The sequence below is a fragment of the Sylvia atricapilla genome, chromosome 2 (genome assembly GCF_009819655.1).
Source record: "Sylvia atricapilla isolate bSylAtr1 chromosome 2, bSylAtr1.pri, whole genome shotgun sequence".
Taxonomy (NCBI): domain Eukaryota; kingdom Metazoa; phylum Chordata; class Aves; order Passeriformes; family Sylviidae; genus Sylvia; species Sylvia atricapilla.
This window is the reverse complement of record NC_089141.1, coordinates 25,893,066-25,918,703: the sequence shown is the minus strand read 5'-3', so window position 1 is coordinate 25,918,703 and position 25,638 is coordinate 25,893,066. Positions and strand designations below refer to the sequence as shown.

The 25,638-nt window shown below is 40.8% G+C and overlaps 1 protein-coding gene across 1 annotated transcript in view; it reads right to left on the bottom strand.

The window, feature by feature from the left end:
- EPHB6 (EPH receptor B6) overlaps positions 1-15,968 on the bottom strand; it is a 48,613-nt gene extending 32,645 nt beyond the window's left edge. The window contains exons 1-3 of the mRNA XM_066341063.1: positions 15,640-15,968; positions 5,261-5,325; positions 2,025-2,721 (exon numbers count right to left, since the gene is read on the bottom strand). Of these exons, the coding sequence (XP_066197160.1) occupies positions 2,025-2,721; positions 5,261-5,325; positions 15,640-15,733 (856 nt within the window). The 5' untranslated portion in view covers positions 15,734-15,968. The remainder of the gene's footprint in view (positions 1-2,024; positions 2,722-5,260; positions 5,326-15,639) is intronic.
- Between the last annotated feature and the right edge of the window lie 9,670 nt (positions 15,969-25,638).

Here is a 25,638-nt window from a genome sequence, read left to right as displayed (position 1 = left end):
CAAGAAACATGAGGAGTAAAGAAAAAAAAATAAAATAATAATAACATTATTATTCATATTTGGTCGTCATTGGCTGCTCTAGGCTGCTCATGGAATCTCAGGAAGTAAATGATAGGAACTGACTTACATAGCTTGATAAGACTGTCATTACTTCAGTTATCCCTAATAATACTAACCATTTTCATCTATCTCCAGCTTCTGTGACAGTGAGGCCGTAAGGAAGTATCAGCTTTCACTGAATACTACAAAAAATGGAAGACAGATTTTTTAAAAAAATCCTTATTTTTATTTTTTTTTAAACTGCTTAAGACTACTACCTGAAACTAAATTATTGACTGGCAGTTTATTTAGACTGTGAACTAGTCATGCTACTGATGCCATACAGAGCTGCTCTATGTCAGAGCTTACTGTCTCTGGAGCAGTACTGAATGAATGTAGTTACATTTCTCTCAGAATGAGCATGATAAAAAGGCACACATATTTTAATTATTCTCAAAGTTTAAACAAATGAAAAGCACATACCAATTTTAATTGCTTTTTAAGTCTCTAGCACAATGACCTGTATTTTAATAAAGCTATTTTGCATGACCCAAATCACCTAACGAAACAGGAATTTAAGGTAACCTATTGACAACTATTAATTATTAGTTGCATTTGCACTCAGTATTACCCAGAGTATTTGTACATTCCATGTCCAAGTTGAACCCTTGTCTGAACAAATCCAACTTCTAAACTTTGTCTGCAGCCAAAACTGGGTCCCACATGACATTTATTTTTTAGACTACTAAGTGTAGTGCAGCAGCTTTACACACTGCTGAGAGATTTTGAGTAGATGTGTATTAAAACAAAGGAAGCACCAGAAGAACATCATACACAAATTATATAATCAACATAAGCAGTTTGCTCTAATGTACTGTCCTAAGCTTCAGATAGGAACACAATCATGACATTAGACTGGCTGTTCAGGCTTGGCCAGATTTTAGCCCAATAGTTCCACCTACAAACAGAAATGCCACTGACCCTGCGGCAGAAAGTACATTATTGGTAATGATGATACCACTATGACTGCTTTTTCTAGTCAGTACAGGCTCACAGAGCCACATTTTCTCTGTCCCATGACCAGGCTGCTGCCATTTCCCCTTTTTTTATTTTATTACTATACACTAGCAAAAGGGCCAGAAATAACTAGGACAGAGAGTGCATTATCTCTGGGCTCAGCTCTCCTCCATGCGGCATCTTTCTTCTAATGCTGTTGCCTCTTGGTAAAGAAGTAGAATCATGGTAGATCTGGCTAGTGACAGCTTCTGCTAGTTTGGTATAAGTACACTGAGAGGCTGTCTGTGGTGGCAGCCACAGACAGGTAACTAAGGCCTGAGTGGAGTTTCCAACCATGTTCTTAGCAGCAACAAGTAGTGTCCTGTTTTGGCCAGGACAAGGACAATTTTTTCTATTAGCTGGGAGTGTGTGGCTGTAGGGGTGTAATCAGGACCAGATAGTACTCTACACCACCTCTTATCATTGACAGAGGCAGGGGAAAGGCACTCACACTCCAAGGAAAAGGGCATCCCTTTCAGCTGGGAGAAAACATGTTGGAAAGAGCCAATTGGATCGGTCCTTGTTTATTGTCACTTCCCATGTAAATCACCTGTCTTACACACTTTGTTGTTAATATCATTGCTGTCACTGCTCATTTTATTATCTCACTGCTGTTTCCAGTAAATTGTTCTTATCTTAACCAATTATCTTTGCCTTTTGTGATTCCATTTGGAGGGGGAGCGAGTGACAGCATGATTTTAGTGGCAATACCAAACTAGAGCACACTATTCCTAAACCATAACAAGTAGTCGCTCCAGCTCCAGTCTGAGGAGTGAAATGTGTGAGAATGGGCTGCTACAAGGCGATCTCTGTGAGAAATGATTTATTCTCCCAATTCTGTGAAATTTTGGCTAGAGCCAAAGATTGCTGACCCAGAGAACCAGTGGAAGAATGGCTGCCTAAGGAGGAGAGGAAAAACGTTTTCTCACCTTGGCAGGCTCGTTCATCATCCACAGGCTGGTAGCCAGCCTTGCAGGTACATCGCCCAATGGCCACCATCCACTCTCCTTCTCCATTGCAGTGCAGCCGGACACTGGAGGACCCCGTCGTGCTCGTCTCTTCAGCATTGGGTACACATGTCCCCGGGGACTCCACCAGTGAAGTTCTCTCCCCGCCAGCAAACGTCTCGGGAAAGGAAGCAAATCCTTTCACCACAGCTGGGCACTTGTAGAAAAAGACTTGGACTGCCACCAAGGACATGCAGGCTCCCGAATCCTGGAAGGCCAGGTAGAAGCCTTGCTTGGTGAGTGGCCCAAAGCTACGCACTTTGACATTCATCTTGACCACCTTCCCAGTGCTGTCCACCTGGGAAAAGCTTTCATCAGCTGCAATAGTATCCACTTTGGTCCAGGGGCCCTCACGCCACTCTGGCATGTCCTGAGAGGCTATGTCAGCCTCCGACTGGTGGTAGTAGAGTGTGAAAGTCTCCTTGCAGGAGGAGGCCACGGTGCGCATGCTGGCACAGTCCCTCACTGAGAAGCGGAGGCGCACGTGGACGCGGTGGGCTCCGCGCCGCTCTATGAAGTGGGTGCGCAGCCAGTTATTCTGACCTGGCTCAGCCACGTTGCACACTTGAAAGGTTCGGATCAGGCGCTTCTTGTCATCCAGGACACTTACCTCATCCCACTACAACGGACATAGAGGAGAAAAAAGAAACAGTAAAAAAAAAAAAAAAAAAAAAAAAGGCATTCAGTATTCAACTGCACCAACAATACAGTACAGGGTTTGTCTTTCCCCTTCTCCTTGCCATGTCTACGACAAGATTTGAACTTGTTGAGGCCATGTGCAGAAGAGCATTCTAGACAGAGTATGACCCTGTAAAGAAGAGCAGTCAAAGCTCTGAAGTAAGAACTGTTGTGACAAAAAACATGAATCATGCAAACTTGGTCACATGACATTGAGAATCTTAAAATGCAAGTGTCACACTTTCTTCCTTCCTATCTTCCCATCTCTTTTCTCCAGAAGCAAAACAAAGGACACAAGCAAATGAGACAGAGCAACATGGCGCTGTTCTCTGTAAAACACATTAAAGCAGAAGTCACTGTATTCTGCCATCTCCTAGGCACATAAACCACTCAGCATGGCCACTGCAGGGGCAGGTCCAGATCTGGTTTATGCCTGGGGGAAGGCACAAGGGAGGTATAAGGAGGGGTGGAAGCAGGTTCCTGTACAAAGCTTAGACTACAAAGGAGCTAAAAGGGTTAAGACAAAGGTGAAGACAAAGGTTAGCTTATAAGGGTTAAGACAAAACTCTCTTTACCCTCTCAACAAGCTTTACAGAACAGGTACAAGGCCCTGGGTATGACAGAGGACGTGCACAAGTGAGACAGAAGAGAAGGAATCTATCTGCTCAAGCATTCTTGTGAAGGTCTGACTAACCAACTCGTCACAACGGAATCTGCATTAAGACCATCTGCCAAGAAGAAACAACAGCAAGTTATGGTCATCCGTGACTTTCTCCAGTGTGAAACAGAAGCATTCTCTTCAGACCAGAACATCTTTTTAGGCAAGTTTTCAGCCTCCCTGGGCCCCAGTTTAGCAATGGCACCAGATGACTGAAGAGCTTAGTACAGCCTTCAGACTACTATCCACACCTGCTTTCTCACACGGGTACAAATAACATCCCAACAAAAAGTGTAAAGTTAATCAAGAGTGTTTTCAGGGCCCTGGGAAGAATGTTAAAAAATTCAGGACTATGGGTAGGTTTTTTCTCAATCTTTTCAGTAGCAGTAAGGCAATTTACAAGGAAACAAACTATGCCAAGACATCAATACTAGCTTCAGGATTGGTGCCACTGCCAAAACGCTTGGGTTTGTGACCACTGAATAATCTCTGATACATAGGGTATGCTGGGATGTGACAGGATCCACTGCTCTGATGGAAGAAATGTATCTTTGCTCATAAACTGGAGGGACTGATTGAGGGATTTAATCTCTAATTGATGGAGGAACGGCATACCAGCAGAAGACCTGACGGACAAATAAGGGTTGGCAAGGCATAGACTTAGGATGGCAATGCTAGTTGGGATCATGTATGCTGCCCCTGGGAGCATGGAGGGCTCAGGAGCACAACTGAAATGTTTGTACACCATGGACAATCATTCACGGTACAAAACATAACGAGTGCCAGATGCTGCCCTGGGATGGAGTAACTGCAGGCACAAGTACAAACCGTGACAGGAGTGTCTGGGGAGCGCCCTGCAGGGAGGGCCCTGGGGGTGCTGGTGGCAGCAGCTCAGTGACAGTCAGCAGGGTGTGCCCGGGCAGCCCAGAGGGCACAGACCGTGTCCCGGGGGATCCAGCACGGCAGCACAGCCGGGCAGAGCAGAGCGGGGATCATCCGCTGTGCCCGGCGCTGCTGCGGCTCACCCGGAGTGCCGGGACAGCGCTGGGCACCACCACTTCAGAGGGGTGGGAAGGTCTTTGGATGTGTGCAGAGGAGGGAAACAAAGCTGGTGGAAGGGCTGGAAGGTGTGTCCTGGGAGGAGTGGCTGGGGGCTCTGGGTTTGTCCAGTTTGGAGAAAGGAGAGGCAGAGAGGTTGCTCAGCCTTGCTCTTCGCAGCTCCCTGAGGAGGGGAAATGGAAAGGGAGGTGCTGATCCCTTCTCCCTCAGATCCATGATAGGATGGACAGGAATGATTCAAATCTGCCACAGAGGAAGCTCAGACTTGACATCAGGAAACATTTCTTTACTTTGAGGGTGGCCAGACACTGGAACAGGCTTCCTAGAGAGGTGGTCAATACCCCAAGCCTGTCAGTGTGGAAGAGACATCTGACAATGCCCTTAATAACATGCTTCAACTTTTAGTCAGCCCATAAGTGGTTAGGCAGCTGGACTTAGGTGATTGTTGTAGGTACCTTACAACCGAAATGAAATATTCTATTCTATTCTATTCTATTCTATTCTATTCTATTCTATTCTATTCTGTCTATACTGTATCTGCATGGAGGGTAAGGAGCTGGCATTAGCATCCCACTCAACATCCTTCTCTCTTAACAATCTGGCTTTGCACAACACACTGTATTCAAAGGTTCATATCATATCATATGTACAAAATCTAGAAATTTTCTAAAATAATATAAAAACTGCTTTCAGTTTCCTTTTCTTCATCACATGCATGCACGTCTTCCCAGCAGAGGTACAGTCAAGAAGAGGAAATTCTTACCCCATCAGTAGGGTGTGCAGTCCAGCCAATCTCTGAGGTCTCTTGAGTTGTATCCAGAAGTATTTCTGTTTGCATTTAAAGAAATTAAATAAGAAAAGTATCTTGTGTTATTCCAAGTCAGACTAAAACTTTATCTGTTCCTTACAAGATTGTCTTGTAGAGGGCTTCCACACATGAAAAACAAACATTCCTGTTTTGAGATTAAATATGACAGGTTATGTCCATACTAATAAATTTAAGAAAGGCCAAGACAAGGGCAGAGGCACTGGGCACATAATCATGCTAACTCATGATTCTCAAATTGCTTGGCAATATTCTCACCAGACTCCCAGGCAAAGTGTAAGCACACTGACAGCATGGAGAGTTATCATAACGAGCAGTTCAGATGAGGCCACCCTGGTTTTGGAAAGGAAAAGGTGGGAAACAAGATGAGCTACATGAATGCACGCCAGTCTTCTCAGAACTATGGCTGCCTATTTAAAATTTGCACATGTAAATGTGGACATGGAGGCCAAGACATGTTTGTTCCCAGTTCTGGAACCAAACTTCTTTGGGAGTTTAAGACTATGACTCAGCTGATCCTGTCATGGATTCACTTTGTTCTGGAGCTGGGCATTACACTGCAAGCCTGTGTAGGAATCCTAGAATTAAATAATCTCTTGCATTACATTGCTAAAGAGTAGGGTACGAGCAGAACTTCACAGGCCTAGTTTATTCCCACAACTAGTCTGCATTTCCATTGTTATTGAATCTACCACTGGAGACAGGTACCAGCCTTGACTGCTCTCAGGCACATTATTCTCTGCTTGGGTAGAAAGAAAAACAGAAGAGATTTTGACAGTACAAACTATAAACATAGTGTTTTCCAAAAGAGAATGTCAGGGTCTGAGACCACCATGGTATGCAAGCATGTGCTCTTCACTCTGTATATTTAGTACACAGAATAAGAAAATTACTCAGTTGAATAGGTATTTATATGTGTTGATATATGCTGTATAAATCAACTGGCTTTTCTTAAATTCTGGGGAGCTTTACTTGCTTATTTTGATTTTCATATTTCTATCTTACTGCTTTTAAAAAAAACCCCAAAAAACAGATTAAAAAAACCCAACCCAAAACCTAACAGCAACAGCCAGCTTACTTACAAATAAGATTCATGATCCGTTATTAAACCTTGCAAAGATTTAATAAAATGATTGTTCCATGTTTTATGCAGGAGAGAGATCCTCGATTTTTTTTTATTTCCAGTTTATGGATTGCTTATGTCACTATACCTACCAATACACCTGGGGATTCACTCCACATTAATCACTGGAAAGGAAAGACTACGCTCATCCTAAAGCAGACACGACCAAGTGAGCAAGTTTATACAGACCTCAGTCTTCATTGATGTCCCTGAACTATATTCTCTATATTCCTACAGAACATTTCATACTTTTTAGACCTCCCCCCTCGCCAGGATGCAGCTCCTTGATTCAAAAGCAGAACAAAATACCTGAGTTGGCTTGCCAAAACTGAAAAGAACTATGGTTACAGCTAAAGTACAACCTCACTAAAATTATGTAAGAAACTTCAGGAAATGCTGAGCTGCTGAGTTCTCAAGGATAGCTCAGCTCAGACAGCCCATCTGAGCAGTAGAACATCTGCAAAAGGCCTATGCCTCCCTAAGGCACAGTCTTCCCTAGCCTGTCCTGGCATCAGAGGAACTTGGCACTACCCCATGCCCATTACCTTCTCAATTGCAGAGTCTGGCAGAGAGATTGCACTGTGTCATGTCATTACTCTGCCACTGGGATCCCAGACATGGCCTTGATATGCTGAAATAATATACAAGGCCATTTTTCAACACATTAAGAACTTTTTTTCCTAATCAGATCTTAGTCTCCTGTTTAACAAAGTATAATGCTTCTATCCCATAAAAACTCTAGAAGAAAGTAAAATAGAGAAAAATTAATCAGGACATGGAAAGCCATACAGAAAGTGAGGAAAGGAATGGAGAAGAAAGAAAATAGAGAAGACCTGCTCAGTAGCCCATGTTCTGCCATGTCAAGCACATTCTGCCAACAACTTCTCACCAGTGAGCAAGGTAATATTTACCCAGCACATGAGTATTTTACAAGCAAACAGAAATAGGCAGCCTGAAGCAGACAGAGCTGTCCCTTTCACAGTGAATACTTGAAGTCAGAAACCACTAGAAAAATATGAAAAGTACACAAGTGCATAAATCTCATTTCGCAACCTACAGGCAAAAGTCCCTCACTGTTTTTCCTATTCCTCCCTCTCCTACTGGCTGCATGCCTTGAATCACATCCTCAGTCACACTAGCTACATGCACACTCATAAATCTAACAAGCTGTTAAACCATTCTCTAGGTCTGAGGACAACAGGCACAGAATGGTTCATGCTCCCATGGCTAGAAACTCCAACCCCACAGAAGTGTGAGGCTGCATCCAAACCACCTCCCAAGAATAGCTCTCAGTCCATCCTAACCTCTGACCTAAGTGTAGGCACTGTTTGTGGTAAGATTACTTGGCATGGGCCAAACAAACCCATGGCTGTGCTCATAATGTAACAGTATGAATGACTACACGTGTACAGGTATAAGCCTTCACTCTGACACTTTATTAGCACTGATGACTGATGTAGGATTCCACATCTTCACTGTGCTGGGCCAGACCAGTATTCTGCTGCTCTTCAAGCAGGTAGAAATGATCTGTTCAGCTGAATTTACCACCCTGGAAGAAAAATGGCTTGAACCCTTTCAACATTGCTCAAAATCAGGTGTCTTGCAAGATCGAGTTAGACCCAGGCTCAGTCCAGGCAATGATGCTGCTAGAGGCAACACTGATTGAGGCATCTCAGTGTATCATTGGAGCAGTATTCCACTCTGCATTAAAAATGAGGAATAGGCAAGATATCTGACCAATCTAGAGGCTTTCAAACAAGTGAAATTATGACAATTCTACAATTCTTCTTTCACTCTTGCTTTAATCTCAGTTTTGAAGAATGATATTCCAATTTCATATTACAAGTGTTATTTTAGTTCAAGGAAGATAAAAATAACTGATGGGAGATTCTCCTGTATTTCTCTTCCCTAAACTAGAAAGAAAAAAAAAATCACTTTTTATAGAAGAGTCAAAATGGGTTCATTAGACTCTGCAAAATCTAAACTCTCATTTGAGAATTCCTGCAGGCCAGAAAGGGTGAAATAAAAATCCAAAATACTTCAGCTAGTACTGTTCTACATTTACATCACAAACCAATCTCTTGGGCTACATTATGCTATAATGTCAACATCCAGAAAAACTGGGCAGAGGCTGGAAGCTGCTATTACAGATCAGGCTGTTCAGAATAGGCACATTAATGATTCTCAGATTTTGGCCCGCCTGTACTTTCAAGCAAGACTATTAAGCGCTTGTGTTACAGACAAAATGATCCCCTGATGCAAGAGGATGACAATTCACCCAAGGATGACTGACCCTTAGACAACCTTCATGGAGGCAGAGATGGCCTAACAGCTTTCTGGATTGAAGAACATTTGCCCTCAGTGTCTTAACAGTGCAGTGGTGCAAGAGGGAATTATACAACCAAAGCCTTGCACACTACAGCCACAGACAAGAAAGACAATCCTGAGAAGAGAGTAAAAGAGTCCCTTTACTGTGTGATGAGAATCTGGTACTAAAACTGTAGAAACACACAATGAAACAAGCTGGAAGGGAGTTAAAGGGGTCATCTTGATCAACACCATGCTCAAGGCCAGGCTAAATTACAATAGGCTGCTCCAAACCTTGTCCAGTTGAATTCTGAATATATCCAAATGTACACTGGTACAAGGCAAAGGGCACTATGGTAAAAGGCAACATTCAGAGAGCTTGCTTTGCTATGGAGCTGGATGCCCCAAGCAGCAAAACTTGCTTGCTTAGCAGACTTGAACTGAAACATTTCTGAGCTTATTCTGCCTGCTATGATCATGCCTTGAACAAGTAGGAAGAGTGTGAATGCTCTCTAGGAAGGCTGGGAAGAGAAAGCCATCCCTGTGCAAAAATAGTGTTAGGAGTTGTCAAATCCAGTAACCTCACACAAGCCAGGCTGCCGCAGCTCCACGGCACCAGGTACAACCAATAGCAGGGTTAAGTGGGTATTCCCAACAGGCACACACATAAATACATGCAGGCACTGCACATCTATGAATGGCCAGCCACAGAGATCAACACAGATAGAAGCACTCAGCAGCTATGCAAACAGAAACAGCACCACCAACAGCCTCATCCTGCTCCCCTTTCTGCTTGGTAAGGATTGAGGTCTGTTAGTGGGAAATATATATGCATTTATATACAATGTGGATCTCTGCAGTAACTGTCCTTAAAGATTTAGCCTCCTGACCTCTGGATCTGTGGTCTCTCCACCTGCTGGCACCTGAAGCTCGCAGCCCCACTCCTGGTGAGTAGTCAGACAGCCTTACTCACTGATACATCACTTCACACACACAGGGGCACGCTGTGGATCCTCCACTAACTGGCTTTAAGGGTGCAGCCTACACAGTACCTAGCTTGCTCTCCTGGGCTGCTATTCTATGGATCTATCCATGAAGTTGTCTTTGACACTCAGCCCACCCAGGAGTTAGCCCTGGGATCATCTTGTCTCTGGGTGCACTGAGATACACAACACATAGACAGTACTCCCAAAGAACCCCTAGAATTTATGATGACCACAGCAGCTGACCTGGACCTCCTGACAGTTGACCTTCCCTCAATAGATAAGCCCCTCCATTTGTGTCAGTCATAGAGACACAAACATTCAAACTAGAGTCTCATCCCTCCTCCAGACTCTCTCTTTCCCTGCCTTCCCAACCCATTAACTCTACCATCAAGCTTGTCTAGCTTGATATAGAGACCACAGACTCACTAATACAAACTCATTCACTCCAGCTGCTTGCATCACAGATGCATAGATCCTATGACCTGTGGTCCACCTTGAGTTCCTAGCACTTGGTTTTCATCCATTCCAAGATCTTCAGCTGCTGATAGTGCTGACTCAAGGGCCACTGTGAGCTGTGGTTCAACTCCAGCTGCTGGTATATAAATATGCATGCACACACACACACAAAACAAAGCCCCCTCACCCAGCTAGCTGGTGAAAAGTGGAATTGAATAAGAAGATAGGATAGACTGTGGTGATCAAATGCCTGACAGCCATACTGACCTGCAGCTGATGTATGTACCTGGCCCCTTATCTCTCTACTTTCTCACACTTAATCCTCCCTTTCCACACCTATGATTACTCCCCTAAACAACCCGCAGCAAATTTTGCAGATTATCTTCCCTAATTCCCATAATGAATCCCATGCCCCTGTTGGCAATAATCTCCTTCAATTAGAAAGGTGTTCCAGAGAGCACTTCCACTGATTTAACTCAATAGGTTCCATTCCCACCCAATGGACTGATGACACTCCTGGGATAGCTCCGGGAGAAGCTGGGTCAGGGCATTTATTTCCCTGTTAGGTTATTCATGTTCTCCTGTCTTTCACTGTTCCTCTGTGCTCCTTTGAGCATGGGGAGAGGACCCTTTTATCAGGAACGTTTTATCACTCATTTAAACAAATACATTTATGTATGAGGTCTATCATCTGGAGACAAAATACAGTGAGACCTTTGGGAAGCCTTAAATACACTAGAACTTCTTCCAAAACTAAACAGCGATTGTGGTGAAGTAAATAATATATCAATAGCTAATAACATATGCAACTGTAGTCAGTATCCTGTTTTTCAAATATGAGTGAATGAAACAAGTAAATAACCAAACAAAAATAGCCAAACAATCCTACTTGTTCATAACTATCCAACACAAAGTTAGCTGTTATTTTTTTAAAAAAAAGTCTTAAAGTTTAGCTATGACTTAACATGATAAAACAAGCTTCAGAGTTATAGAACATGGCTCCTAATATAAGAGAATATATACAAAACAAATCTACATGAGACAAATGAGTTTGATTTTTTCCTTGTATAAAGCTCTATTGTCAATCCTGCAATGAATGATCCTGTGTTACTTCTGCAATGCTACTTCTCAAATGCAATTAATTTTAGAAAAGCTATTTGGAATCAATGGCATATGTGTTTAGTAAGTTCCATGAAGTATAATGTAATTTAACTGCTTGGTATGTCACTGCAAAATGCTGACACTATCAGAACATCAAAGTTGTCATCTGCAAGGAGGAATTCTCACACTCCAACCAGGAGTTATGTACCATCTGTGAAAGAGAGGAATGACAGCCAAATGGTGTAGGATATGGAAATACACAGCTTTTTGCAAGGTAACACAGTTTTTAAGCTTTATGAATGATTGTGTATTTTTCTCTTTCCCAGCCCCTTTCTTTTGTTAAAGCTCTAAGGAAACTGCCGGGATTAGCATGTTGCACTACTACTGATGTCAGAAAATGCAGACATCAAGAAATTAAAACAAAAAATGTTCCAACTTTGCATATGAAATCAAGTTAAATTATTATCTACAACTTTCCTAGTGATACAATATAGTAGCTACTCTTCCACAGCTTAAGAAGTTCATTATCCAAACACCCAGTATTAAGTCTAGAACTTGGGTCCAACTGCCATTGCTATCCCACCAGCTACTTTTGATGACAGCACAGTGTGATTTTTAATGGTGATCTATGTTTTCCTGCTTACTTTTTTTCATAGACTTTAAAAAGTGAACTTATTTTACCGAAGTTTTACCAAAGCATACACTGAAAGTCCCAGAGACCCAACACTGCAAGAATGCCGTTTCTTTTCTATGAAGCTTTAATTAGCTTTGAATATAAACAGCGTTAGTAGCAGCATGAATAGCCTCTCCTGTCCTACAGGCCTCCAAGCAGCAGTTTGGGAATGGATTGGACACAGGGCATGGTACAAACCTGGGAACACGGATGTCCCTAGCACAGGAATTACACAGGAATCTATTAGGGAAGAAAACAAATCAAATGGAGATGCTGAGACTGACCAAAAGGATAAATCCCTGTCTATTCTCCCTTTGAAAACAGGATGCGCATCCAGCCCAGTCTCATTCACCTTCTGCATATTTACAACAGGATATTCCTCTGCCCTGGGCGTTCCATGCATGCGGCCAAGTTTTTGACGTGTAGGACTTAATACCTCATGTGAATCACAAGCAATCAAATGAAAAGGTTAATATCCCTTTTTTTTTTCCCTGAAGTAAAATGTCACTGATTGAAACCTTTCTTTGTATATACTAAACTGCATATAATAAATCAAAAGACAGTGGTATTTTTCACTCTGAAAATTCACTCTGAGGAAGGTACATTTTCCTCCACTTCAAAGGCAAGCCAATTCGAGCAGTCAATACATTACTTTCAACAGCCCAAGAAAACAACCAATTAGTAGAAAAAATAGGGGGAGAATGAAATAAGACTGCCTGACCTCACTACCTTTTTTATTCAATATTTCCTTTTGCCAAAGAGACACTCTTAATGCAAAGAGGTTTTACCAAAGCAGAAGAATTATTCTCTCTGTATCTTGAATTTCTGGAAGATACTTAGAAAGATTGTACAGCTATTCTGCAGGCTTGAGAGCTTGCTGCAAAATAAATGCAGTCACTTACAAACAGAACACATCATTTCTTTAGAACATATTTAATGAGTTCTGCAAAATGAACTCTGCTTGTGTTTACAGCTGTAGACATTTAGAAATCCATCAAAGCAAAGCCAATATTCCACATAAAATTGATCTCAGTGCCCTAGCAAGAGCTATTTCATTAACAAGTTATCATTTGCTATCACCTGTCTTGACTGCAGCCCATCCAGCATTCTTAAATTCTATGCTTCACAAACTTTTACAATCAGAGGTTAACCTAAAATGTTAACTTAAATATTCAGTGATAAACTGTAAGTACATACATGTATAGATTTTAAAAAAAATAAAATTACTGTACTTTTTTATGTAGCTTTGGAAAAAAAGGAAAAATCCATAACTTCACCCATAATGTAGCTCAAAAGTAATGCTCTCAAAACTAAAGCCTCAAAAACTCTTGACATAAAGAGCCATAAATATTGAGAAACGTGATCTTAATGAAAACTTTTATGCAGTTGTGTTTCCGTTTATAAAGCTAAAATAACAAGTGTATAAATGTTTTCCGTTTGCAGTCTTCCCTCATGTTTCCATTCAGGCTATTTTTTGGTATAAAAATCATGCCTGGAAAACTTTGCACAGACACGCTCATTCCTAGTGAAATCAGTGAGTCCAAATCCTAGAGCTGTATTGAATAAATTCAGCCTAATGTCTCCTTTTTATGCATTAAAACCAATACCAACAAAATAATTTCAATTGGTTACAAGAACTTTTTTACTTCTGAGGGAGTTTAAAGTCCCACCAGGTCTTGCAAAAGTATGTTGCCTTCTTTCTATCTGAGAGGCATTCTGCCTAAGTATATTTGCTGTCTTCAACGTGTATAAAGATGGTCTGAATATTTTGACTACTTCCCTTCCCTTCTCTACAGCTTCTCCCTCTTTTCCTAATGATTAACATTAAGGTTTAGAAAATTTCAAACAATTTAGAAATGTTCAAACTTAGTTTGAACAACATTTACTTTGAGACAAAATGTGATTTACATTCAGACTTTAACTCAAATGCCTGAGAAACACTAGAAAGAATTGATTGACTTTCCCACTCAGTCAATTCTCTTTAGTTGTAGTGCAATGTATTTTAAACACCATCTAAAACTTTACAGAAGCGCCACAAAAACTAAAGACCACACTAAATATTCCCTATATTTTTCAACTTAAATCTGAAACCTGAATTTCAAGTTTCTGCTATATATAATAATGAGTCAACAAACAAGCCATGGGCCTTTTTTCATCCTTATGGATAGCTCTGCACTAAATCAAAGCTTTCTACATAGTTATCATCAGACTTTCCTCCCTTACCATATAATTTTTCTTTGACTTCTGACCACAACAAAAATACTACCTCTGAGATGCAAATCAGCTTTGGAGTGCGAACTTAGGACCATGCTGTACAGTCACAATGAAGATGCTGACTCCTCTGACCCTGAACTGAGAGCTGAAGTTTGGCTCATGGACACCTTTACTGTTCCCTCTCCATAGGCAGAATTTTACTGTCCTATTTTAATCCAGGCAGGTCAACTATGTGATCAGTGAAGCTGTATCACACAGTACTCTCTGAACTCTTTTATCTCTACAACCTTTCAGGAGTGAGCACTGATTTTAAAAATGTTCATTTGTACAGGCATCACTCAGTTACTTCATATTTCCAGAAAGAATTTACATTTTCCTCCCTTTTTTATCTCAATTTCTCTATCAGTTACACAAGGAATTACATAGTAATTTGTAATACAATTTTAAAATCAGTAATTGACAGAATTTCACAGATTTAAGAATTTGTACTATAATCTCACATCAACTATTTAGTCTCTGAACTTCCTACATACACTTCATTCCCCTCCTGTTAAGAGATGCTTTATAAGCTTTCCTCTTTTTATTAGATCTCACACTGTTCTCCTCTCCTTTCCTCTAGGTCTTTCCTTGCTTCCCTTGATTCCATCTCTCCCTCCTCTCCTCTTTCAGTGGCTTTCAGAAATGCAAGAGATGAACATTCATCACAAAGCAGTACAGTTCACTGAGCACATGTAGCTGCAAGGATATTCTTGGAACAAACCAGGGGACTGTTTACAGTACCTCTGCCCTTTTCTAACTCTCTTCCACAGCTCCCATCTTATCCCCTGCTCTCATCACCCTCCCTTCTATCACCTATTCTTTCTTCTACCATTTTCTTGGCACCTCTTTTCCCCTGCCTACCTTTTCCCTACCCTGCCTTCAGTGCTTTCTCCCTCCTCTCTCTGTTGGCTGAATGTGAACTGCCTCTTCTTGTTAATGTAAAACATTCTCTCCATATCTATTATTTGAGGCAAGTTTTTCAGAGGTGAGACAAAAACTCTTCATCTCAGCCCATGGGGTGCTGTCTTCTCAAATAGTGTAAATGTCCAGAGATCATTTCACAAAGCAAATATGGTTCAAGAACAGGAACACGAGAATCAAATACACAAAAAGGATAAACAAGGAGCTTATTCCGGGAGGAAAAAAAATCTCTCCTTTGAGGCAGTCGCTTCTGAGATAGCTAGTAGTAGTGTTCACTAATGATCCCTCATAAGAGGGTTTTGCCTCTCCCACCAGAAACAATACTAGTAACTTTTTAAATCCCAAGAGAAGGTGATCAACCATCAAACAGAAAGACATGTGCACCATGCTCATCTGGACTAGGATATAAGCATACGGGAAAGCACATTTTCTTTTTTTTTTTTTTTTAATCTCTACAGAAAACTCTTTAAAGTTGTTGCAAAACATCTGTTCTTACCTTCTAATGAGGTGACTAGATGAAAGAAGAAGACCATCCAGAGCCAACCCATTCCCGACACTCTTCCTGCACTGATGCCAGCATTAGAATCCATGAAGATTCTCTGTAAATACCACCATCTTCAGCAAGCACACACCGCTCCCTTGAAATGGTCTGAAATTTCTTGGAGTGTTTTAATATCTTCCCAAATTAAAGCACAGAGGTCTTCACAGGGAAATACTGTTTAAGAAAAAACAGAAGGTAGAAACAGAAATCAGGTCACTCTAACACAGAACTGACAGTTTTTATACACCCATTCCATCATTCACTACTTCCAAGATATGAGTGAAAAGGAGTAGCACAGACCCAGTATTTACCACATACCTACCCCTCAAGACTACAGTCAGTCAAAGGTGTTTCGTGCACTGCCAGTACACACACATTTTGAGACTTTCACGGCATCAGTGACACTGTGGTTAACCACAGTATAGGCTGTACTATTACTTAAGTCCTGATCCTTTCTGCATCTTTGGCAATGCTTCTTGGAAGGTGTCCATTCCATTTTCCCTGTATGCTTTTCAAATTCGGTCTCTTGTAATTTACACTTTGCCTTTTTAGGACTCTGCGGGGCAGTAGCCATGACAGGAGAGTTTTTGCCAACACAAATCTGCACAGCTGACACACTTGTAACTGCGTTTCAGATGCAAGCATTTGTCCCTTTAAGCATATGACTGCACAACACTACTAAGTTGGACAGTATTTTTCCCACTGATATGTCATACGTGAGGAAGCAAACGTTGTGATATTTAAGGTCAAATAGGGAGCCTGCTTTACAGCCAGAAAAAGCACACAAGTCCAACTTTATTATCTTAAGTGGGAAAAAATCCAAACAAAACTCTACCACCACTATTAAGAACCTGACATAAAAGCTTATCTTACAGTAAGGGAGCAGCATGTAGCCTAATCCAGCATTGCATTAGATCAATACAGCATAACAACTTTGCTAAGCAAGGTAATTCTAGCTCCATCTGTGCAATTCTCAGCCCACCAGAGAAATATCACAGTAATATGTAGGTTGCATGCAGAAAGAGAGTATGTTTTGTTTCTTCAGGTAGTCTTTGAGCAGAGCATTGAAAATGCTCCAATGTCTTCAGTGAGACAGTGAAGCGTAGCTAAGGAGAAAGAAAAATGTCTCAGGCAATATACAGAAATGGCTCAATAACCTGGCTGAAAGAGGGGAGGGAAGAGTTGTAATTAAAAGGGGCAGCCTCAGTGCAATTATCTGAAAACCCTGCAATAGGGGATTTGAGCAAGTTGGGCATAGCAGAGGAAAAAGCAGCCTGGGGAGTATGCGAAAAGGCAGCGGAGTGCAATTAGATTTGCTTTACTGGAGAGGGAGAGAAATTCTGGATGGGATGGAAGAGTTCTCTCTTCTGCTGCCCCCAGCAGGAACCTGAAGCACCCAAGACAGCTGAATCAAAGGCACTCTGGGCATCACTAAAATGTAAGGAAGCTAGAGGGATCTAAGCAAGAGGCAAAAACTTCGATTCATGACTTCCATGGAAAGAGAAAAATAAAGTCCGTTAAGTATAACTGAGGAAAAATGAGGATTAAATGTGAGGATGGCTATAATGCAGGTACTGCTTATTAATTTATGGAGCATGTATACAACAGGACATGTCACAGAATAAAAATATCACTGAATGCAACTGCAAAAAGGAGAAGATTGCAGGGTGAAAGATCAGAAAGCTTTTCTTTACAGAAAGAACTATCCAAGCACACAGCAGCGTTCTCATGGAGCAGGAGCGAAGACTGCTGCCTCAGCCACCAAAACTAAGACTGGGTACACCAAAATCAAGCCTGCAAGACACCTCTACATGGAGACACCATCTGTACTGCCAGTCAATCTATAATGTTATAATATCTAATGGTTTTTTATTAGGCCAGTAAAATCTTAAGAGATGAGGACTTTTAAGAATTCATAATGAAGGCAAACAAATGCAGGAACAGAGGTCAAACGAACTGAATAATACTTTAATCTCAGTCAATGGGACTTCATTTATCTGCAGAAGGATTGAAAACAGCTTGCAATTTAGATTTTCATGTATCATATAACTTCTGAGACCCAGAGCAGAAAACAGAACCCAAATATACTTTGGCTGTTGGATCTCAGGCCAAAGCATTGAAATTACCACAAAACAGATATGACTAAAAAACCTCTCGGACATTAAACCAGACACAAAACAATTTCTGGCTCCAAGGAAACCAATTGTTCCTCTGCTGCTCTCCTCACCAGCACATCTTTCTTACAACATCTGTTTCCCTTATCCTGGTTGACCCCGTATCCCACCAGAGTCACACTGCTCTTCAAGAGGAATCATACAGCCTTTGTCTGGATTAGACTGGCAATTATTTTCCCTGAAATAAACTGTGGCTAAATCAAAAAGCTGGTTGTGATTCAGTAGATAAAAAGGTAACTTTTTTTTAGGTTTTTTAAAATTTTTTATTCTGCCTCTTCCACACCTCCATGAAAAATGCTTACTCCACAATGAAGGATATAAAGAACATTATGGAAGCATTTAAGGGAGAGTAGGAGGGAAGCACTAGCCGCTGTGAATTAAAGAGTACCAAGCCCCTAAATTGCTAACCACTGCCCTGCCCTTCCCCCTAGCACTTGATGTGTACAGAATCTGGCTACACCCAAAGACGCTCATCTTCCATTCTTCAGTTCTCCTACCACTTCTACCCTACACCAAACTACGTAAACAGAAACCTCAAACCATCCTAACTTTTAAATCACCCTCTTCTCTTGTCCACACAAGCACCTTTCCATGGCCTTCTTAGCTAGTTACTTCTTCCAAAACTGCTTCCAGCAAGATTACTTCTCTTTGCTATGGAATCCACTATTCCCCACTCTCCTCCAAATCCAGCTGCAAAGCAATACATCTGTGCACAGGATCCTCCAATAAACTTCCTTCAATATCTCTTCTCATCCTCTCTCTCCTCCAAGTACATGAACTTGCCATTCATGTAGCAGCTGTCAATCCTCTTATGCTAACCTTTCCATAAAGGATTTAACCCATTTTTAGGCATATATTCCCTTAGCTAGTGATCTAATGATCTCCATGAGGAAGATCTTCATCTCCTTGGATGTCCTGAAAATTTTAAAGCATCTGAGAAGTGACAGTTCCTCAGGATCAAAATGTCTTTTAATGATTCAACCCTATAAAACTGTGAAGATCCCAAGCAGTCAGAAAAGATCAGTCACATATTGCTTTTACAGTAATACTAAGCCCCAAGAGATGGGAGGCAGAAGTTTCTGGCTTGTCTCCTTACGTTATTCACTAAAGCTATCATGATTGCTTACTTTGGCGCCATCACTGTGGTACCTAGATAACCAAAATTTACGTTTGAGATCCCAGTTAAAGAGATAAATACAATCACCACCACTATTTTCAAGAATCCTGGTTTCTTAACTGGACAACCAGCAAGGGAGAAGAGTTTTTTGGGAAGCTTGTCAAGGCAAGTTTTGAACATCAACAACGATGGAGATTCCTCAACAATTTTGGGCTTCTGTAGCAGTGTTGAATTGGGTGATTTAAATTTTTTAATGGGAATTCTTTTATTCCTTATATGTAGTCAGAATTTCCTTTGCTCTCTTCTGTTTTCTATCGCAACAGATGAGAGTCAGGCCTTGCCAAGCACCTGCAAGCTTCTTCTACCCAAGACTGCAAGCACAAGCCATTTCAGCTGGAGAGCCTTCATTGTGAAACAGCATGCCTGGTTTGACTGGCACTATTTAAGTCCTGTTTATTCTCACCAGACAGGGCTGGTGCTGTGATTTCTCACTTTTTCTGAACTCAGTCTTGAAGTGGGAACACTTCAGTACCATCTCCAGGCAAATGATGCTCAGTGCTACAGAAGAGATAGTGATAGTGCTCCCACATGTGCTAAAACAACTGACAGTAGTACAGCCCTGTGCTTGTGAGATTCCTGTCACAAAGAGGGCTGCTGTCTGCCCATGCTGTACCTAAGCTGTGGCAGAGCATGTCATGCAGCCAGCACCTTTGCAGCAGGTTCTTTAGGCAAATAAAGGATTCCCTCAAAGTTCAAGCACTGTCAGTGATGACACCTGAAGAGCCATAGGGCACCACTGCTGAGAAACAGGTCAGCATTAATTGAGAATTCCTTTCCACCAGTGCATGTGTTTTTGTTAGAAAGGAGGCAGGTTTGCTCCAAGGTTTGTGCAGTCACTTATTTTAGAGTACCCCAATGGTATACATCTGGAGCCTTGATGGAGCTAGTCATGCATGTGACAAATCTAAGAGGGGTCTCCCTAAAATGGACTGCTCTTATTCTTCTGGAATTTGCATAGCACTCTGAGACTGATCAAAAACAGTGATAGCTAGATAAACTGTGTTAATTCTGTGCTGACCACAGGTTCTGGACCTAAGCTTTGAACAAAACCCCTCCTTTCCTAAATCTTCTAACTCCAACCATAAAACTGTAGACAGACCTTCACTGAAGCATGTTCTAGCTTACTACACAGACAACATGTAGTCACAGATCAGAAAGTAATGTACAGTGACCCTATTTCCCTCTGACAGATACCACCTACAGAACCTGACATCAAATAGCATTAAACACTCATCTGAACCATGCATCTGTCTGGCTTCCACAGGAGGAATTCAGGCACCCATTTAGGATTAAGATAAAAGCTAGAATTGTTCAGGTACTGCACAAGTTTTCTGGAGAAGAAATGAGGGTCTGAATATAGCTGTTTCTTTGAGTTTTACATTTCAAAACATAAGAAAACGCTGAAACACATGCATGTCGACCTAAGCCAATGTTTTTCCATGTCTCCAGTGCCAGGAAGAGGTGCTGTGTGCAGATGGCTTGCAAGCCTGGCCTCTGTGTGACCCACTTCCCCACTCTTCCTCCAGTATCCACAAATATAAAACAGGGATTACTAGAGAATATCCCCGAATTCATTCCCTTTAGTATCTCTTTAGGAATTCATCCAGTCCCTGTTGTGAACTTACAACAGATTTGGAAAGATACCTATCCTTGTGCAACAAAGTGTTTTTAAAGTATTTTAAATTGTTCTACTAATAGAAGCTAAAATCGTAACAGTGCCAATTTTTTATGCTTTCAATTATTCTTATCTGTTCCAAGAACTCTTCCAAATCATCTTGTTTCCTCTCACTGGAACAATGCTTCTTCCTCGTTCATTGTTAACTGACTCCTCTAGGCCTACTTCACAGTAGAAATCATTATATGAGTCTAACTTCCCTCTGCTACACTTGATTCCACAATTTTTCCCCATATTTGTCATACTTTTCCCCCACACAAAGGATCTAGATGCAAAAAAAATGCACCTCAAAAACTCTCCAGGGTAGAGAAAATGCTGTACCTTTGCAAACACAGTCTTTCCTCCTCCTGCACATTTTGCCCTGTGACTCATATCAGCTTAATATTATCTCTCAGCAAGAACCATTAAAAAGATAAATGAACACAACATCTGGGAGAGTCAATAAACTACTATTCCAATTAATTTGTGCTGCACACTGATTCATCACATTTAGGCAGAGTATAAAAAGCGGAATTAATACCTCTCATTCCTGATAAATAGGGAATCATGACTGTGTTACACATCAAGCAAAAGGCCTTCCCCCCCTCCTTTGTTGTCCCCAGTTCTGCCCTACTATAACTGCTCCTTTGCCAATGGGATACCCTCGCAGCAATGGTCACGCATCTCACTGGGATAAATCTCACAATGCTGTTGTGAAAAGCTGTCACTCAGTGCCTGTCCAGCACTCTGAGCATGACATAATACTGCCTACCTTCTTTCTTAGACAATAATTACAATAACTGCTATTCATAGAAATCTTTCTACGCCCCAAACAGGAAGTGAAGGGCGGGAACAACACATAATTTATCGCTCAGGGTTTTAATATAATGAAGTTAATGTGTTTTCTTCAAAATTTCCATTACTGCGGCACATAAAGCACCACAGAAAAATACTGATTAAATAAATAGATCATTTTGATAGTTGCTGTCTATCCTTTTATCCTCGGTTAATAATTGAGATTATTTTTAATGACTCCAAACTACTTTGAAAATATCTGAGAGGAGAGAAGAATTTATAGAAAAATGCCTTGTGGATTTTTTACAGTCTGTTCAGTTGATTCATTTAATTTTGAGAGAAATGCTCTAGATGAAATGTGTAACTAAGTTTAAAGGAATACTTCCTCAAGAGCATACTTCATAAAATATTTCTTCCAGCTGGCTTGATCATTTGCTTCCTACAGATTATCTAGATCGAGTTGTGTCTGTCTCTTGGGATCCCTTACGTTTACAATGACACTCCAAAAGCTGATTCTGAATGTCCTCCAAAGAAAGGCATTTATTTCCTTGTTTACCATGGAAACAGCAGGAGTCTTGAAGCTGGTCTTCCATGCTCTGATTATACATTTCCTAGTGGGATCCAAATTAAGAACTTCCATAGCTCTTAAAGAGAAGAAAGAGACGCTGACTTCCATGAACTTTTATTAAACCCTTGAGGGTCGAATAGGGTGCCCAGCTTAGAAGCATGATCACTCAAACGACCTCTCTATAATCAGTAGACTGAGCTGAATCATGTTCACCAGGAAACTAAGATCTGCACTAATTAAAAAAGGGAGCTATGGACAGCTGAACAGCTCCCTCCCCATGACTCCCTAGGAGCAGCCCTAAGGTATCTGGGGAGATTCCGAGCCTCTGTGCGATCTCCCAACCCACACAGGAGGCCAGGTTAGCATCTCTTTAGATAATTACAGTGCTTTCCCTTAAATCTCTCTTCTCTGCCATGATACACACTTGGCTGGAGTACCTTTACAGCTTAGCTTGTAAATCTGGTCTTTCTTCCTAAGCAGAATTCATTCACAGCTGCCCTGTGTTTCGAGAGATTTTCTCAATGCCTCTACATCATGTTTTGCTATGCCTAACAAAGACGGACACTGATGTCTTGGAACTACATCAATTTTGAAAATATTCTAATTAAAGATACAGGTTCTTTCTTCTATTTATTATGTACTTTAATTACATACATATTAAACACAATTAGGTTCCTGAAAAAAAATTCTCTTCACACCTCACAAGATTTGACTTCACTGACAATTTTTATGGTGATTTGTGTAGTTTTCAAAGAAACATTGGCAATTATAGTCAAATTTCTAACATTAACACCTGGAAGCAAAATGCCAGCTCTAGACTATTAACAGCATTATAGAATGAAAATGTGAAGAAATTAATTGTTATTTATGTTAATTATGTTATCCATCACTTTCCAGATAGAAACTCTTCTAAAACGTAACAGGGATTGAAGTGATACAGAAACAACTCCCTTTGAATTTTCATACAGTAAATAAAGGAGACTGTGCAAACAGGGAGAAATTAAGTTACAGCTGTCCATCACATTTATCTTCTTTGATGAAAAGAGAAGGTGACAACTGTACCCACTGGGTACGGTTTCACTGTCCTGTTATTGATTTGACTCTAATTTCTCAGGATACTTCTTTCAGTACAACTGTCCACAGATCCCTGCACTTTCATCTATCTGGAAATAAACATGATGTTATCAACTCCAAGTATAGTTTATCTTTGACAATTATACTCTCATGTGTACAAAAGGAAGATACACGGCTTCAGCAAGGGAAAAAATATGCACTTCACAAACTCTAGAGCACAGCAGCAAATCTTTGTCAAGCACAGTGTAAAATACTGTATTTCCAAAATTCTAAACACAGAATTTTAAGTTTAGAATACTGGACTCAAGTATCTCACTGAAGATAACATTATTAACTTCTGGGTGAAACTAGTCTGTGGTACTAAAAATTCTTTGAAAATTGACACTTCCTTCTCAGATACAACTTAAGTTTAAACAAACACCCCAAAATTCACTGAAATTTTATTATAGAAGACGTCTGAAAACAAGAAAAAAGATGCATCCTATTTCAGCATTTAAAAGGGGAAGGGAAATAACACATTTTCACACATGGTTATTAAACAAAGCATGTGTTACTGTCCTGGTTTTGGCTGGGATAGAGTTAAATTTCCTCTTGGGAGCTGGCAGAGTGCTGTGTTTTGGATTGAGAATACTCTTAATAACACAGCTGTTTTAGTTGTTGCTAAGTAGAGCTTACTCTAAATCAAGAACTTTTCAATTTCCCATGCTCTGCCAGTGAGGAGATGGACAAGAAACTGGGAGAGAGCATGGCCAGGAACAGCTGACCCAAACAGGCTGAAGAGATATTCCACACTATGGAATGTCATGCTCAGTACACAAACAGAGGGGAGGTGGCCAAAATATTTTGATCCCTGGTCAGGGATGTGCTGGCCATCCATCAGTGGGTGGTGAGCAACTGCACCACACACCACTTGGGATTTATGCCACTCCACCTTGCCTTGCCTTGCCTTGCCTTGCCTTGCCTTGCCTTGCCTTCATCATCATCACCACCATCATTATCATTATTATTTTATTCCAATTATCACACTGTTCTTACTGTTGTTTTCTCAACCCCATGTCTTTTTACCTTTTTCCAATTCTCCTTCCCATCCCACAGAGGGGTAGGAGGGTAGGGGCTAAGTGAGCAGCTCCGTGCTGCTTAGCTGCCAGCTGGGATTAAACCATGACAGTGACGTAAAGAGAATGTCACTAAAATCATGTTCTCATCTATTCAGCAATGCTGATCAAGCTTTTTCTTTTTTTTTTTCAAGTGAAATTAAAGTTATTATATACCAAGTTCGGATTGCTGATGGGTGGAAAGTGGTAGAGAAGCCAAGCACAGTGTTTGCAATGGCCAGACAAGCAATGCCACAAATCAGAAAAATAACCTTGACATTTGCTGACCAAGTCAGCAAATGTAACTGCAAATCTGCACAGACAACCCAAACACAAATCTGCAAAACAGCCTTAAAGGCACTCTCAGGACGCTGGAAAAGAAAATGAAGGGTTGAGCAGGAGCAGAAGTGAAAGTGGCCTGCAAAACTAAGACATGAGTAAGTCTAAGAAAAGAGATGTTTTATACTAATTCTCTTTCCCACTGTAACTTTAAAATGTAGCCTTACATGCCATGTCTAGAAATGTATGAAGCAAGATCTATGCACAAACACTCAAAAGATACAATGGAGGCAAAAAAAAGAACAAGCTGAAAATACTTTTCTTAAACTGTTCATTGTGGACCAGTCTGCAAAATCCTTTAGTAAGGATTAATATTTTCTTCAGCTGCAGTAAAGAACTTCGTTTTTTGAAAAATATGCTTACTGTCTTCATCTCTAATTTTGCTTTTGACTTCATGAGGGTTTTACAGTTAGAAATATTTAGCATAAGCAGAAAATGCATGTTATTTGTATTCACAGTATCCAAGGTTATGTTGTCTATTGGGATATAGTGGCAGCACTGACAGCCGGTTAAAAGATAATGTTCCTCTTCTATGGGAATTCCCATAATTTTGAAATTGCCTTTCATTCCATGAGAGAAACTGTCATTTCAAAACAGATTATAGAAAGGACTAATAATATTAAAGCATCTTAATTTAAGTGCAGCTCTTTTTATTAACCTCCTTTCTGGCTTCAATGAGGTAGCTTGGGTTTTTAGAGAATGTGCTTCATAATTTAAGGGTTAATTAAAACTACTTTTTCCATTTTAATCAGTTTCACAGCCTTGGGCTGTCATAGAGCTTGGTTCACAAATTGTTGGCTTCATGCATTTGCAGATAGAGGCTACTTTTAAAACTATTTAATTACCAGCATTATTTATCATCACTGTTTTTATTCCTGTTAAGAGAAGCAAGAATGCTTCTTTGTAAAACAACACGGCAGAAAAGCACTGAAGTATGATCACTTTACTGACTTTTTCACTGCCTTGACCTTGCTGTCCAAACCTACGCTCCTACCTTCACTCCATGTAGATGATTACCAGGTACCTTCTGTCAAGTTATAACCCCACAGAATTGCAAATACCAGTTTTTGAGTTCATAA